At 36.9% G+C, this 18,509-nt stretch overlaps 1 protein-coding gene across 19 annotated transcripts in view; it reads left to right on the top strand.

The window, feature by feature from the left end:
* LOC307155720 (adhesion G protein-coupled receptor L3) overlaps window positions 1-18,509 on the top strand; it is a 324,537-nt gene that overhangs the window by 192,059 nt on the left and 113,969 nt on the right. For all 19 annotated transcript variants that reach the window (XM_079866593.1, XM_079866603.1, XM_079866601.1 and 16 more), the window contains one exon: window positions 1,039-1,839. In XM_079866593.1, the coding sequence (XP_079722719.1) occupies window positions 1,039-1,839 (801 nt within the window). The remainder of the gene's footprint in view (window positions 1-1,038; window positions 1,840-18,509) is intronic.

Genomic DNA, 18,509 nt, shown 5'->3' with positions numbered 1-18,509 from the left:
AATTTTAAATAATTGTTAGATATATATTTCATTATAATTATAATACATTATCATCTCATAGAACATTTTACATATTGCAATAGTTAATTTTACACAATTTAGTTCATATGTTATACTTTATATTTAAAATATATTCTCACCCTTCTTGCATAATTTGGTTAAAAAAAAAGAAAAAAGATAAAGCTTTATTAGGGAATAAATTAGGAATTATCTCCAACCAATAACTATTAAAATTGAATATTTTTCTCTGTTTATTCACACATTTATTGACACATTTATTGTATCTTTATGGTGTTTTTTTTTTTTACATATTTTTTTTTATATAGTTTAGCATTCAAAAAATAAAGGGCAAAGCAATAAAATCTACATAAAAGACATTTGTAACGGTAAATCATAACGAGACCGATTTAGTGTGATTTTTATTGTTTTACTAAAAATCAACCCCTGGGATATATTAGCAGAATCTAAATTTAACTAAAAAGCATGTTACTAATCATGTTACAAATTCAAATTCAAATAGCAACAAATATGATACTGCTCTCTTCAAAGTCTATAACCCATAACTGTTATTTTAACATCAGTCAGGCAGTCATCCAACATCATATCTAAACGAACCCTTCTTGGCTAGAATAAGATACAATAATACAATATGCAGCAGATGTAATGTGTCACATTGTGAGAGTACCATTCATTGCCTAGTGAAAGTGATATGGCACAATCTAGTCGAGCAGAAATACAAGAGAGTATCAGCGGTTTATGAGAGCTGCGTTTATGTTTAAGAACTGTGAAGGATTGTCATTCTCGTAACTTGGCATAATCTGTTTATCGGGTTCCTTTTATATAATGTAATGGATCATTGAAAGCAGCCCAAATGTGTCTCCTTAACAACACATTTCTAACTTATCATGTCATTGTGTACACGGCAGTGAGATGTTATCCATCTTTTCCATACAGATAAATGAAAATGGTCATGAAGTGAAGAGGCTTGATGCTTTCAAACCCACGCTCACTTGTCTTTCTCTCTCTGTTTGTTTGTAGTTTTCTTGTGCCCAGGGCTCTTGCGTGGCGTTTATCAGAGCGAGCATCTGTTTGAATCGGACCACCAGTCGGGAGCTTGGTGTAAAGACCCCCTTCAGGCCTCAGATAAGATCTATTACATGCCCTGGACGCCGTATCGCACAGACACCCTCACCGAATACTCAAGCAAAGAGGACTTTGTTGCAGGCCGACCCACGACCACCTACAAACTTCCCCATCGGGTGGACGGCACCGGGTTTGTCGTCTACGACGGCGCGCTGTTCTTCAACAAGGAGCGCACGCGGAATATCGTCAAGTTCGATCTGCGCACTCGCATCAAGAGCGGTGAGGCCATCATTGCCAGCGCGAACTACCACGATACGTCTCCATACCGTTGGGGCGGCAAGTCGGATATCGATTTGGCAGTGGACGAGAACGGACTTTGGGTGATTTATGCCACGGAACAAAACAACGGACGGATTGTGATCAGCCAGCTGAACCCGTACACGCTTAGGGTGGAGGGAACATGGGATACGGCCTACGACAAACGCTCCGCTTCCAACGCTTTCATGATCTGTGGAATCTTGTACGTGGTCAAGAGCGTCTATGAAGACGACGATAGCGAATCCACTGGGAATAAAATCGACTACATCTACAACACGGAGCTGAGCAAAGATGGCTATCTGGACATCTTTTTCCCAAACTCGTACCAGTACATCGCCGCCGTGGATTATAATCCCAGAGATAATCTGCTTTATGTGTGGAATAACTACCACGTGGTCAAATATTCCCTGGATTTTGGAGTACTGGACAACAGGCTAGGTAAGAGCTGGAATGTTTGCATGAATTTTTGTTATTTATTTTGAAACATTTTATTTTCTTTTTCTCTGAATGAATTGCAAAAATGTTTTATTGCAGAGCAACATGAAAAGAAAATAACCAGAAAGACCCTATGGAATCAATGTCCCAGACAGCAACATGGTGTCGGCTGAGATCCGGCCCACATCTGGTACACATGGATTCCACACGGCCCAGATGTGGGCCGGATCTGGGCCGACACTATGTTGCTGTCTGGGGTTGTTTACGTGCTGTGGCTTGTAGTTCAATTATTATGTTCAACTTGCTAACGTACTCCTAGAAGTTGACAAATTCATGGTCATCACAGCTTTAACGTTAACAAAATGTTATGAAACCCTTCCATGTACAGTATATAAAGGAATAAAACCCTTTCATACATGTATATGTTCTGCCCCAACTTCCAGTTTCTACAGGAAATGTGCCAGAGCAGTGATGAACTCATCACTGTATTAATGAGGCCTTTAAAGGAAATTAAGCCTATTTTTAGGACAAAGATTGTTTTGCATTGTGACATTTCATTTCCATAATGTAAAAACTGTCATTACTATATTATGTTAAGGAATAACATTTTTACATATTTGCTCAATTCTAGAGTAGATATCAAGTCAATTGTAAAGTATTTATTTTGTACATCATAATGTTTTTAATGTCCAGTGGTACTGGTGGATTTCCGTGGGAAATTCGAGCATGTCTTTGCGTCATTACGTCACATCTGTACCCATAAAGAAGGAGTCTCGGCTAGTAGGCTATATTGCGTGTGAGGATGTTGGAGGTGGAGATTTATAGCCTATTCTCACAGGACTTGATATAATTAAACTTATCAATTTGATGGTGGGCCCAGAAAGGATAAATATCGGAAGGGCATTAAATGTAGTCACGCAATGCTAATGTTGTTAACATTAACAATTTGAGAACAAAGTATAATTTGCCCGGTTTGACGTGATATGATAAGTGATCGTTAGATTTAATCAGCGCGATTTACTGCAATGCTTTTTTCCCCTTAGTTGCTCAGAACAAAAGTGGATGTTACTTACTTGTTCACATGACATTTTCCGGTGAAAATTCTTATGTTGGTCATACTTCCAAAAAGTAGAATCTTTGATTCCGAATGATAGTATCCACACCGGCACGGTGACTGACAGCCGCACATTCTCCTCAAAACATTGGATTCATCCGCGCTGTGCCGTGCCGAGGCACAATCCACGAAAAAGTTGATAATTCGCGAATAACTGCAATTGCAGATTTCGAACAGAGATGGCGACAAAGAGGAAAAACGATGGACTGTAGCTTTAAAGGGGTCATATAATGGTACATGCACTTTTACAAGTTGATTGTACTGAAATGTGTGTTGGCAGTGCCTGTACACAATAGGGCTGTCACTTTTTATTCGATATTCGAATATGCATTCGAACATGACGTGAAATATCCGAAACCGAACTATAAATAAACTATCCGGTTTTTAAAGTGCCATGTTTTGCGCATTTTTTTACAGTCTATGATTAGATCGTTTGCTTTTTATTTTATTGTTTGCCATCTCATCCAGTAGCGGCCGCTCTAAACGTATTGTAGCGTAGGCCCATGACCAAATCAAGCAAATAATAGCAGCCAATAGCCCGCTTGTTTTGAAAATGGAAGATAACGACAAAACTAAAGAGACCGCGCTGTAATTCCTGCCTATTACACACACACACACACACACACACACGACCCACAGAAAAGACGCGTGTCAGTATCGAGTTCTCTTTTGGGCTTGAACAAACCACAACACACAAATTATGCCAAATGTCCGTTTTGTCGAGTGTCCTCATAAGAGCAGTCTTAAATTATTTAAATAAAGTCTTAAATGAACGTAGAGATGTGAGAAAATGCGATGCGTGTCAGATCGCGTCTCTGTCTGCAGCGGCTGGTCTTAAAAGTGTCATTAATGTTAATCAAATAACAAAGGTAAGAGAGTACATTACTCACTCAGACCCGGCGCCAGGAGGATTATTATACCAGTAGCCTAATCATGAATGCACTCCGCTATCTTTTAACACATCTCCGGCGAACAGCTTTTTCACGCAAAAGAAAAACTCTCCATGAAGCGCAGTGAAATTCAGCGACCATGTGGCGTTTCCTGATGGATCGAGGTTGTTCGTTAACTTAATTTTACATTTTACTCGTAGATATTCGAATATATTCGAATACATTTCTTGATATTCGATATCCGTTCGAATTTTATTTTTCTCAAAAGTGACAGCCCTAGTACACAACCATCATAAAATGATAAAAATCCATCCAGTGTTTTTTTTAAAATCTCCTTATGTTTGACCCCCTCTGAAATCAAGCCGTTCGATTTTGTGACGTCACAAAATCGACGCCCCTCCCACGATTGGTGATTGACAGCAGCGTTTCAACACAGACCCGCCCTCGCTCATGAGCGAGCTGTCTGTCATCATAGTCCGCACGTCATTGTTGATACCCTCACTGGAGCACTGTCTATGAGCAGAATGGCGTCTGCGATTGTGGTGTTCTGTTCTTCGGCGTAATAAGGAACACAGCAGTCATTTTGATGTTCCAAAATCCGAACCGTTGACGCAGTGGCTGAGTTTTGTTTTTGAAGGGCTATGCCCAAAGGATTGACGCGGGGATTCCCCACGATCAACATGCATTCATGTTTGCACAAATCATTTCACACCAGACAGCTTTACAAACGAATAAAAACGGATCGGTACCAACGTGTTCCTGCTGAACCTCCAGAAGAAGTGAGTGTAATGTTTTATTAACCTTTATATTAATATTTGTATTAATCTTTGCAAATTTGCAAACCTTGCTGCACGCTTCACGATGAATGCATCTAAGGTTTACACTCAGGGTACATTACAGCATGTTTTCTATGTATGACGTTCTCAATATAATTCATAATCCCACGTTTATAATGAACAACGCGTTATGGTTATTGCATTATTATTTCAAACGATGTACGCACAGAACAGAGGGGCGGGGTGAGCAAAGCTCATTATCATTTAAAGACACATGCACTGAAACGGCGTGCTGAAAACAGAGCTGTTTTTGACCAGGTAAAATGAGTGTTTTCTTACAATACTAATGAGAATTTTTTATTAAAGTATATTACAAACTTTTAATTTAGACCCTAAAGAATCATATTAGCTTGTACAAAAATGGCATTATATGACCCCTTTAAGGCGTTATGGATATTGTGTTTTTATTTCAAACGGTGTACCCACAGAACAGAGGGGCGGGGTGAGCAAAGCTCATTATCATTTAAAGACACATGCACTGAAACGGCATGCTGAAAACAGAGCTGTTTTTGACCAGGTAAAATGAGTGTTTTCTTACAATACTAATGAGAATTTTTTATTAAAGTATATTACAAACTTTTAATTTAGACCCTAAAGAATCATATTAGCTTGTACAAAAATGGCATTATATGACCCCTTTAATATATACTTTATTTCAATTAAAATGTAGCCTAACTATACAAATTATAGGAACAAAAATGAGAATCAACATGTTTGGGAATGTACTGTATACAGTTTAAATGTAGCATAATGTCACAATGCAAAACAATAAATGTATTTATTTCTGTAATGCTAAATATGATACTTTATTTCTTAGGGTGAAATATAGGACATGTTTTCATGAGATTCACCCCTCCTTCTTTAAACTAGCACAGTTACTAATGACATTTTAGTGCTGCAGTTGGAAACATTGCCTTTGATTTAGTTAAATGAGTTGTTTAGTGTCTGCGGACGGCACACAGATAGAATGAGCTTCAATGGTGTTTGCTTGAGTTATTGGTTAGACCAGAAAGTTTGGAATGTACTCTTTAATTGGAAAGCATCTAGCGAAGTTAGTGGAGAGGGGAAGTTCGTGGCTTCTTACTGAATGTCAGAATGTAGTCGCCTGGGCTGGTGGTAATTATAGAGCGAATGGTACTCAATGTGTGAGATTCCTTTCGCCATTTAATTAAAAGCTTTTTAAAGAAAGAAAACTTTCATAAACATCTTCACTAAGACCGTGGGAAACACATTGACTTCTGCACAGTAATATGCAGAAGATGCATTAGGTCGCACATTTTTTATTTATTTATTTTACAAATATTTTACTGTTTTGTAAAATCAAATGAAGTTTTTAAATGAAGTTTGGGGTCAGTAAGATATATGTATATATATATCAAAAGAACAGCATTTATTGTGAGAAATAGTAGTAGTGATATTCTCTTAGCCACTAAGCTCTAACAAGAAGATTATTTTCTTAATGAAAGCCTTCATTTTCAGTGACAGACAAATCCATGTCCAAAGTCACAATTATGTTTCCCTGACGACAGCAGAGGTTTGGAGGGCATGCATTGAATTTTATGTCCTTGTTGCATTTGATCTGTATGCCAAAATATCAGACACAGTTGAATGAAAGTGTTTTTGACAGTGAGGAAGCTGTTGCGGCCACATCACATTTACACTCTCAGCCTGTCATGAACCGTCATCACTCAAGCTTCTGCTCTTTACTGACTGCTTTCAGAAAGAGATTGTCTTCACTTTCACACCGGTACATGTGCTACTTGTTTTTTTATAATATTAGACACTAGACAGAATATAGTTTATATTGTACATAATTGTACAAAAGTTGCAATTACCTTTTTTATTTTTTATTCCATGGTGGAAATAAGCTTTCATAGCTTGAAGAGATTCTTGCTGACCAAGTTTAGAAACTGTTTACTTTTGAATAATAACACATTCAGTTTAATGGCACAGACATGCTTGCAGTGCATTCGTTCGAACCCTTGCATAGATTTTGTTGTGTGCGTGGCTGTGGTGTGTGTTTTGCTGTGGAAGGCTTGTGTTGATCTTATTAAATGATTGTGTGATATGAGACGCTCTTACAAGCAGTCAGACACGCAGAACATTCTCAATTACACATGCAGAGAGAGCAGCAGTGTGTGCAGTGTGTGTGTGTGTGTGTGCACGTATGTGTGCGCTCTCTCCTATGAACACACAAAACCTCTGTGGCATGATTAACATTGAAACCTTCATCTGAAGGTGACTCTTTTGATGTACTTCTGTTCACTATTACTGTTTCAAGACCTAGTGAACATACTGTATGCATAGATGCTCCCCAAATGCAAAGATGTTCCAGAAACTGAATTATAAGATGCATTTCTTTATAATGTTTTTAGGTATAAGATATTTAAGGTTTTAGCCTTAGTGACATAATTAATCAAAATACAAGCAACAGTGTTACTGTTCTAAATATCAGCACAGCAATGCTGATATTCAAAACAACACACTTGCAATTATAATATTGCTGTAGAACAACATTAAACAAAAAGTAAAAAAAATTGACAAAGTGCTGCAGTGAAAATAGTTGCAAACAAAGATCAAACATTGTATCTCTGAGCAACATTCCTGTATTTTCAAAAAAAAAAAATGTATGGAATATTGAAGTATTTATTATAAATGATTTATCTGTGAACATTTTTTTAAATTTTTTTTTATTCATGTGCCTCGTAATATTTAAGGAAAATAACTTCCCCTCACAGTTACTGACATGGGATTAACCAATAGCAAACCACTACCACCCAACCATCCAATCACTTCCCCATGGAAAAAATCAAATCCTATCCTATATTTTGTCTTGTTCAAGAAGCCATTTCACTCGAATATACGTCACAATAGGAAGAAAAGTCTATCACAGCTTCCTTTTAATACCAACTTTAAATGGAACTGGTTGAGTAAACAATTCACCAGCAATGCACAGACTGACAAACAGATCTCACAAACAATGAAAAGTCTCAATGCTGGCACATAGCAGCCAGAAAGAGGTTGCCCGTAAGTCACCTTTAGAATCATCACAGGACCACAAGTACATAGCAAGTGTGCCATTTAGTAAAAGGCCTATAAATAAATGTCTATTTTTTTATGAAACATTGAAAGCTATTGTTAAAAACTGAATCAAAGTCATGAGAATCAAATGGGTATCATCATTGAGAAAAAAAAAAAAAAAAAAAAAAATGATGAAATTTTGGGGGAAATGTGCTTAAATGTTTAGAAAATAATGCCACAATGCAGAAAATCTTAATGGTCCTGAAAAAGCTTCTGTGTCATACCCGTAAACTGACAGAACCCAAACGCAGTGCGCAATAAAATAGTTATTTAGTCCACTGAGAAATAATTCACAAAGGCCTGGAGGATGAAGACATTTCCAAATGACAGATGAACTTGAGCAGGGAGAATCAGTCAAACAGTCCAATCTGTATTCATGCAGGTAGTGAATGACTGGACATCCAACGTGGAGTGAATCGAATCACAAAGAGAAGGGAAGAACAAATATAAATTCTAGATGAGAAAAACAACACGGTCAGACAAGAAAAACGATCTGACAGGGAATGACGCAAACACTGAGGTATATATAGGGGAACCAAATCATCAACAGGTGAGAACAGGCTTGATTAACCTCATCATCTGATCAGTTGCTTTGGCTGCCGAATGAGTAAGTCACTCCCAAATCTGAAAGACACGATAGGAAGACAACAGAAGTGAAAATACAGACCTGGGGTCTCATTTATAAAACTGATCCCTACTAAAAGTGTTCGTGCGCCTGAAAGCCAAAAATGGTGTAGGCCAAAAAATATTTAGACTTATAAAACCGTGCTTAGCCAGAACCTGAGCTAAATTCCCTTCATAAATCCCAGTCAGCGAAAGATTGTGCGCACATGCATCTCCACCCCTTCTCCTCCCCGAAATAACCATATATAGAGCTTACAACTCCTAGTTTTACTATGCATATCATCATCTGCATATCATTTGCATATGCATATTCATCCACGTAATACCATGTTTAACGGTACAAGACATTAGGAAAATATGAGATTCGGATGTGCCGTCACATTACATTGCTAAAAATAATTTAGTAGCCTATCCTTGCCTTGTTTTTGACTAAATAAATCAAATAGTATAAAATACATTTCTGAGAAAGTTTTTCTTAATCTTTTCCATTTGTCCATTTGGGCAAGTAGTACAATTCTCTCTCACTTTTCCCTTCAAAAAAAGAAAAATACACACACGTCTCGGACAGTCTATGGTCCCGGACAAACGTTATTGTCGAGCCCTGATATGTTTTCCTTGATTGGTTTTCCCTGAAGAGAATTACGTTGTTGAAAACGAAAGTAAAAGAGTGACGCACATTCATTGCGTTTTACCGTGATGAGAGTTCCGTGTCTTTATTAAACTCAACACATTATAATGATTTATCTGTCATCCACCCTCGATTAATTGGAATGGAATGTTTTTATTACTTGGCCCGCCCGACCCGCGGATTATCCGCAATCCGCGCAGCACCATACGGTTTGAGAATGGACACAAGCGGTAACTGCAACAGAACCGTCACGGTGGAAAACGTGTATCTGACCATGTGACTGTCTGTCCGAGTTTTGTCGAGAGCCGGTTCATGCTTTTGTCGTGCGTTCATGCTTTCAGGAGGCGTGGCTTTGGATGGCGATTTGCAGGGAGGGTGGGATGTACACTTTTAGTGCTATCAGGCTAAAGTTAGCATTTTCCCAGATGTCCTACAGCATCTTTAAAGTGGTTTTCCTTCATTTGCCGTCAGTCCCTCAGCTCACAATCGGTGTCGCCAAACTGCTCCGTCTCCAAAACGTTTGTACGCATGGGTCAGAGTTTGCATGCAGGTGCGCAAATTTTCCCATCAAGTTTGTTTTTATAAATCACAATTTATGCTTCGGAAGTGGCGCACACCTCTTTCAGGGCTTGTTTTGTGCGTACGCAAGGTTATAAATGAGGCTCCTGAACCGTGACATTCTGTTGATTTTCGGGTGAAATATGACTTGGACAAGATCTCGCCTCGCCTATTTAATTCATACAGTATTGTACGTTTATCTTTAGCTCCTCTATATGTTTTAGGTTTCAGGGAGCATTTGGCTGGAGGCTGGTTTTATCACTGCACACAGCTCCATTACTCACTGTTGAAAATCCCCTGGCTCACGGGCACAAGTGTGTCGCACTTTATCACCCCCCTCCTCCCCGCGTTCCCTCTCCAGCTTTAGTTCCTCTATAGAGGCAGTCAAGAGAGAGATGAACACTGTGCTTACAACATCTGTCCTCATTGCCCTGCTCCTGTGGCCTTGTGTATGTCTTTGTTTGTGTATGTGTGTTTATTCCTGTCTCATATGTTTCTGTGTAATCTTCAAAAATCTGTATAACGAGTGAGGTCGTACGAATTCGTACCAGTTAGCCACCTCTTACTCACTCGTACAAATAGTTTTCAAATTCAGCATCAATTAACAGATTCACCATGGAATCTCGAAGAATCAGCATCAGATAGAAGACTTCACATGAGCGCATCAAAATCTGCATCAGATAACATGAATATTATGCATATTCAAAATGAGCATCAGACAGAATCACACTGAATTTAGCATGATATCATAATTAATTTGGAATCTGCAAAATCAGCATCAGAGACCAAAGTAAGCACAGAGTCATGAAATCAGTGTCTAATTATGAAATCATCTTCAGATCCGGAACTCGGCTTTAGAATGCAAAATCATTTGCCAAAACTGACAAATGTCATTTGACACCTCAAATGACAAAATTGGAATATAATCAGGAATCTTCCAATACCATCAGACAACAACAACTTCTCTATTATATAGCTTCTCTATTAATATTCAATATAAGCATCAGTTAACAGTCTGGATTAAATCTCTGAACTCAACTTCATATTGCAGAATCAGCATGGAATCTTTTTTTTTTTTTTTTTACAAAAAAATAAATAAAACATAGGATAAAATAATTAGCATGACCACTCCAAAATCTGTATCAGATAACATGAACAATAAAAATTTCCAAAATCACACTGATTTTTCCAAAATCAGCAAAGAATCAGCACAGGGTCATTAAATCGGTGTCTAATCATGAAATCATCATCAGATCTGCGTTTGGGATTCAGAACACAAAACTGGAATATAATCTACTAAATGAGAATCAGAGGACAACAAATTCAGATGATAAAATCCAAAATAAGCACCACATTTCAGAATCACCATAATCTCGAATCCGCATTAGATAACACAATTCATAACACAAAAACATACAGAGAACCCCACGAGGTGCAGAACATTTTCTTTGGTCTTTATTTGTTCCAGATGACAGTTTCATACCAATATGAACGTGAAATGAAATTTCCCTCAAAATAACTGTTTATTTTTGTGGCACGCTCCTTTTTACTAAAGCGCATTACGCTTTAGTTATCCAGTCTCAAAATAGTGAATGCCATTGAACATGACCTTGTTTTTCTTTGAAACCTGACATGTCTGAGGCGTCCTTCTTGAACTGTTGTGATGGACAGTGCCGTGTGAGATACCGATCTCCCGTTTTGACCCGCTGTGTGGAAAAGCAGCTCTCTTCCTTATAGCTTTCGCATGCCCCATCTGATGATATTCAGACCATGTGAGGGAACGTCAAACGCAGTGATGTTTGGAGCTGGTATGGGAGCTGAAGTGTTGCCTAGCCTCACCGAAATGCTCTGCTCTGCAGGGCCCTTCAGGCAGACGGTAATTGACCTAATCTGGCCCATATGCAGAGTGGAATATGTTAAGCCGTGACCTCAGAGGAGTGCTGCATTGTGCCATGACTACTCAAAATATTTTGACTCGAACCGGCATTCGGTATAATATAATACATTGTTCGATGCGGAGTCAAGACCTGCAGACTCCTCGGCAGATGAGTTGAACTATAGCTCACTCATAAAACAGGCCTCAGAAGTGGAAAAATAAAAGTATACATACAGAGTACTTTGTATTTAAAGGCCCCCTGAAATCTTTGTTTTTTTAGCTTTTAGTATGAATATGTTAGGCTTAAGGTTATGAATAAGCTGGTGTGTTCCAAAACAATGACAAAATTCACAATTAGGAGATATAAGCATTCAAAACTTACAGTCCCTCACTTCCACTAAAATGGATAATGGATTTTTATGACGTCACCACGGACTTCAGCTTCTCATCACATCTTCTGTCCAATCAAATTCTCTCTAGAATCTAAAGCGTCCCGCCCCCTATGCTATAAATACCACCTGGCCAAAGCGACCGTTGACACGTAACGGAGCAATATGGGTTGGAGATGTGTGTTCGGTTGTTCAAACTCTTGAGTTTTATTCCGTATTCCAACTGTATGTTGGTTAAGAATGAAATGGCTAGAATTTATTTACACCCCTACTATTGAATCCAACGTATCATCAGCCCTCCGATTCGCTTCCATTGTGCTGTCAAGTACGACTTGCTGTCTGAGAGGTAAACTAAACGCTATTTTAAAAGATGAAGAGGTAAACTAAACTAAAGGCTATTTTAAGAGGGGGAGGGGCCATTCAATATGTCCCACCTTAACTTCTGGTTTCAGGGGAAATTACGTCAACGCATCATACAAAGCTGCACATTCCAAGGCACTTCAGTGGGCCTTTAATCTACTAAACATAATATGTGTTGACCAATCTCCTGTTCTGTTTAAAGTTGGCATGACACAGAAGATGCAACTCTTTCTGAGGAGGTTGCTAGGGTGTTCTGAGTGGTTGTTATTTGGTTGCTAGGGTGTTATATGTGGTCGTGAGTGTGTTGCTAGGTGGTTGCAAGGCTGTTCTGGGTGATTGCTAGGATTTTGCTGATAGACAGACAGACAGACAGACAGAAAGAAAGATAAAGAATAAAATAAATACATGCAAGGATGAATCTTTCACAATAAGACCAGTAACATGCATTAAGAAAAAAATATCATTAATTTTGATTTAACGTTGACTTTAATGAGAATTGCATTGAATGCAATAGTCTTTTTTTCTTCTTCTGGTGTTGCTAGCTACTAATATGATCTACTTAAATTTTATGATCTAAAAATGAGGCAGACTATCTAAATATCCCAAACAAATGTCGAACCTTGCGCATGCTTTCAGAGTGTATTCTGTATTCAATAAATGTATTTTGATTGTTAATGAAGTGTGTTCTTCAGCGTTTGCTGAAGGTTTTGGCACTGACTGGATGTTCTTTGACCTATGATGTTCTAGTAACAGTTTTAATAGATCAGAGACATTTTCATTTAATATTAAATGTATTATTATTTTAATACCAAAGTGTAAATGTTGGAAACAGCAGGTAAAAAGTGAGAGTTTTTGTCCCATGTGTTGGGAATCAGAGAGTATAAAACAAAGCAAAGTGTGTGTGTCTGTGTGTGTGTCTGCACCTTACCCTGCAATACCATAACCAACCATGATGGGAACTGTGAAAACGGTCCAAATGTTAATTAAAAAAATGGCTGTGACTGAGCAATGATAGAGATGCTTCATCTTTCTGCCAGACGTGAATGAGCCGAGCCAGTTCTCACTCACACTGATAAGACACCAGAATAGAGAGACAATTCAAAGTAATGAGCTATTTCTGACAGGGAGAGAAACTTCTCTTCATTTTCTTTGGTGCTGAGAAGAGGAACGAGAGATAATTATGACAAGAAGAGCACTTCAAATTAAGTGTAATAGCACATCGGCTAAAACGCGAATCGTTGCCGCGGAACGCGTTGCATCTGCCGTCAATCCAGATAATGGACCGAATGTTTTAAAAATGTTTCTTGCATGGATAGGAAATTACTGAGAGGCGGAACGAGACAGATTTACAGATTGACCATTTAATTGAGTTTCCTGTGAGGTATAAAATGATTCATTCTTGTCTAGTCTCGAGCCCACTGACCGTCTAAAGCATATTGCACACTCAGCTAAAAAAATAAATAAAAAAAACTTGTGAAAATCACAAGCTCTGATTAGATTTCCTGATTAAGACGCAGTTTTGGGCAGTCAGGTGTTCATCCAAGTGGTGCTCACTGCAGAGTCAAATGACGTCCAGCTCCCCTTCTCTGGACGTAATGGGTGGAGCTTGATGTAGTCCAGCTCCAACTCTGTGGACCTAATGGGTGGAGTTATGTTTAGGAATAGAGGGTATGCATTGACGTCACTTTCCCGCCAGAACTGAATGGCAAAAGAGCCTGCTCTGTGACTGGATTTAATAGGGGAAACTGTGAAAACGCATTTAAACTAAAGGTTGGACTCCAACTTACCAAAGATCCAGTGATCCATGGATATTGATATGCAGTCAGGAATAATTTTTCCTGACATTTATATGTGCCTGATTTCGACGCCGGGGAAATAGCCTACATAAAGCAAATTTGCCTGTGAACGCTGTATATAAATACAATATAGGTAGGTCTAAATCCGGGTGATCACTTATATCAATGTCATATTTATTCATATTGTAAACTTGTCAGTGTTTATTTAAAAACATCCAATTATGCAGAATATACGATGGTAAATATTTAATTGATGAGTTGTCAATACAATATATAACAAAACAATATATAGGGTATGATTTTACCCCTAAAATCAGTGTATTGACACAAATCCACCTTTCGCTGCCTGGAGTCCAGTTGTTTCTATTGCAGCGATCCATTTGCCCGTTTGCCCATTCCCGTTTTAGTTGTGTTTTGTGTGTTTTACGCGGCATTCACGCTGAAAACCAATGCTCAGTTTTTCTGCCACTCAGTGGGCGTAACCACAGTCACTCCGGCCGACGGTGATGTCACGCGCATACCCTTTATAGTGTTAATGGTAGGGTTATGGGTGTGATTGGACAATCTAGCTTCACCATTGTGTCAAGCTCCACCCCATTGGCTCTGCAGTGTGCAGCCTCTCTGTTTAACTGCTCCACAAGATACAATGAACACTTCTGAAAAACAAATAATCACTAGCAAATAGGTTACCAAATTTAACGCATTTATTTCATAAAAATGCGATAAAAAATAATAAAGTAATAAAATTGCAATTAATCATGACCCATTAGCAAATTTTTGTAAAATGAGAAGTTAGGGCATTTCTGGTAACACTATAATAACGTTCAGTTGTAAGTCATTTATAAGTGGTTAGTTAATGATGAACTAATGATTTACAGAACATTCATAAATGATTAGCAAGTGATGTACTAATATTTTATGGATGTTTTGTAAATTCTGTTACAAGTCCTTTACAATTGATTAGTAAATGATTAACTAATCATATACAAAACATGAATATGCGTTTCATAAATGTTAAATAAATAATGTTTTTTTTTGTGTATGTAGCAATTAGGGGTTGCAGAAAGTGTTGTAAATGATTTATAACACTTTCTGCATCCCCTAATCTAAAGTGTAAACTATTCACCACTTGTAAATGTGTTACATATACATTCGTAGATCTTATGCCTTTTTGATTCTTGAAGTGGTAATCTATGAATGAAGTGTAAGACATTTACAAGTGATTAATAGGTTACACTTTAGATTAGGGGATGCAGAAAGTGTTGTAAATGATGTATTAATGTGTTTACACATCTATAACAGGTGTTGAACACTGTAGTGTGTACTGCAGTGTAAGTGCTGACTGGTGAGGGTATAGACAGCTGTCTTCTCTGAAACACATGGAGTCTAACCACTGTGCACCTGATGTGAGCAAAACATACAAAAATATGTAACATTATTTATTAAACATTTATGAAACGCATGGTCATGTTTTGTAAATGATTAGTTAATCATTAACTAATCAATTGTAAATGACATAACTGAATATACAAAACATACATAAAATAATGAACACATCACTTATTAATCATTTATGAATGCATAGTCATGTTTCATAAATGATTAGTTAATCATTTACTAATCACTTGTAAATGACTTGTAACGAAATTGACTAAACATACATAAAATGTTAGTATATCACTTGCTAATAATTTATGAATGTTTTGTAAATGATTAGTTCATCATTAACTAACCACTTATTAATGACTTACAACTGAACGTTATTATAAAGTGTTACCGAATTTCTTATTATTATCAATGTTGAAAACAGCTGCTTAATAGTTTTGTGGAAATTATGATTCATTTGTAAACACTTCTATTTCGATGGTCCACTTTAGACATTCAACTAATTATAAGAAATTTTGCAACTACATGTCAACTAGCTCTCATTAATGTCAACTACATGTCAACTTATTCTACTAGCCCGAACCCTAACCCTAACCCTAACCTAACCGTCTACTAATACTCTAATGAGGTTTAGTTGACATGTAGTTAAAAGAGGTCCTTAGTTTGTAGAATGGACCATCGATTAAAGTGTAACCATTATTATTTTCTTTTTTTCAGGATTCTTTGATGAATTGAAAGTTCAACACAATCTTTTGTAACATTAGAAATGTCTCTACTGTCGGTTTTGATCAATTCAATGCATCCTTGCTGAATAAATGTATTATTTATTTTTTAAAACAAAATCTTACTGACACCAAACTTTTGTTTTCTGTAATACTCAAATTCTCTTAATATTCAATGTTAATACATCAACAATGTGCCGCGGCACCGCACGTCAAAATAAATGCTTCTCTTATCAGGAGGTGAAATGGAAGTAGCGAACAAAATTTTGGGCCACCCCTCTGGATCCACCACTTACTGTATAAGCATAATTTCCTAATTTAAAAATCGAAATCTATAAATCTGCCCATAACAGAGTGGAAATGTATGGAAGCTTGTTTCAGCCAGAGAATAAAACATTTAAAAAGTTGTATATTAATAATTGTGACTTTTTATCTCACAATTGCGAGTTTACATCTTGCAATTCTGACTTTATTTCTCAGAATTGCAAGATATAAAGTCGCAATTGCGAGTTGTGAGATAAAAAGTAGCAATTACATTTTTCATTCTGTGGCGGAAGCAAGCTTCCAGAAATGCTCTGCTTGACTGCATTTGACATCACAAAAAAACATATACTAGAAGAGTTACACACTTCAAATAAAAAATATATAATAAAGTTGGCTGGAAAAAAGCCTAACCAGAAAAATTCAAAGTTTAAAGTTTCAAGTTGCCGGAGTGTTCTTGGCAGTTGCATGATTTTGCAGATAGATAGATAGATAGATAGATAGACAGACAGACATTTAATTGTCTAGGGGAAAACATATTTTTGTGAAAGACTTAATGAGTAGTGCTGGAGCCATAATGGAATGTCACTCCAGTGCAGTAAATTTGAAATGATTTAAATTAAAAGAAGACTTTTAGCCTAACAGCAGTTTGTACCATTATAATATATTCATTTTAAGCTGCTTGTTAAAATGATAATCATTTGAAATGTGACAAATTAATATGATTGAAATTTAACAAAAGCCATTAACTTGCAATGTATGTAATCATCTTTAGACATCACAGATATCAGATCAAACGTGTTGATGTGCTGAAGTGTTTTGGAGGTTTTATCTAGTCATGGTCAGGCGGTTTTGGGAGGAATCGGGCGGCATCTAGTCTCTCTGTCATCCAGAGCTGCTGAGTGTGTGTGTGTGTGGAGGGAGAGTTTATGTTGAGATGCTGGAGTAAGCGTTTTCCACCCACAGTGCCTGATGATGCGTCTCTATGCGTTCGTGTTTAATGATGCAGAGATGCTGGAAGCTGCGCTCATGGCTGTCATTGATTCACAAGCTGCGGATGTTTATTATGGAGTCACAAGATCAGTGTGTTTGCATGTGTGGTTGTTGCCATATGGTAGGTCATAACAAAGGCATTTAATGTTTGTTTTTTTATTATCATTTCTTATGTATTAATATATCCTTATAATATTTTATTTATTATTATTAATAAAAATATTGGCAATGCAGAAGTGTGTTAACTAATAGATTCTCCTCAGAAAATACAAATTGTCAGATAAAAACAGGTATGAGATGTCATGCATAATGTGTGTGGATTTAGTTTAAAAAATCAGTGATGTGGGCTGACGGACAGTGTGTGACGTTAGCTGATCCCATTAGCCTCTCTTCTCACTGTCATCGCTATCCTTATATATAAACTAGCAAAGGCCAAACATAGAAAGAAAAATTAATAATCAGGTTAATTTGCTCTTTTTGAAGTATAGCAGCCCTCTGGGCATGACTTATTAAAGTTTTAAAACCGAATTAACTCATGCAGCAGGTAATGCTGAACTTTTAATTGCTCATAACAGTGGGCAAGTGCAGGGTTTTTTAAATTAATAAACAATATTAGTTACTGAAATAATTCATTGATATTGGAGCACGTTATAAAACTCTGGACTGAATTTTTACATGTAGATCTGATGTTCATGCTACCAGACACTCAAACAATTATCAACATGAATGTAATGTTTCAATATTAACTCAAAAGTGTAGGTATTAACTGCTGAAATATCAATCTGGATTCAGTCATATCTACTGAATAGAAAGTGATGGTCAATAAAAAAAAACGATAAATAAAAACTGACCGCGTAAAGTGACAATTCTGGCAAAGAACTGCCCAATTAGTTAATTAATGAACTAATTAAAGAAAGTATATACTATGCACGCATATAATCATGCATAAAAAGTATATATATATATATATATATATATATATATATATATATATATATATATATATATATATATATATATATATATATTAGGGCTGTCAAACGATTAATTGCGTTTAATCACATCCAAAATAAAAGTTTGTTTTTACATAATATATGTGTGTACGGTATATAATTATTTTCTATATATAAATACACACACATGCATGTATATATTTAAG

Source organism: Squalius cephalus (genome assembly GCF_949319135.1).
Source record: "Squalius cephalus genome assembly, chromosome: 3".
Classification (NCBI taxonomy): domain Eukaryota; kingdom Metazoa; phylum Chordata; class Actinopteri; order Cypriniformes; family Leuciscidae; genus Squalius; species Squalius cephalus.
Note: the sequence above shows the minus strand (reverse complement) of the source record. Positions and strands in the feature narration are given on the sequence as shown.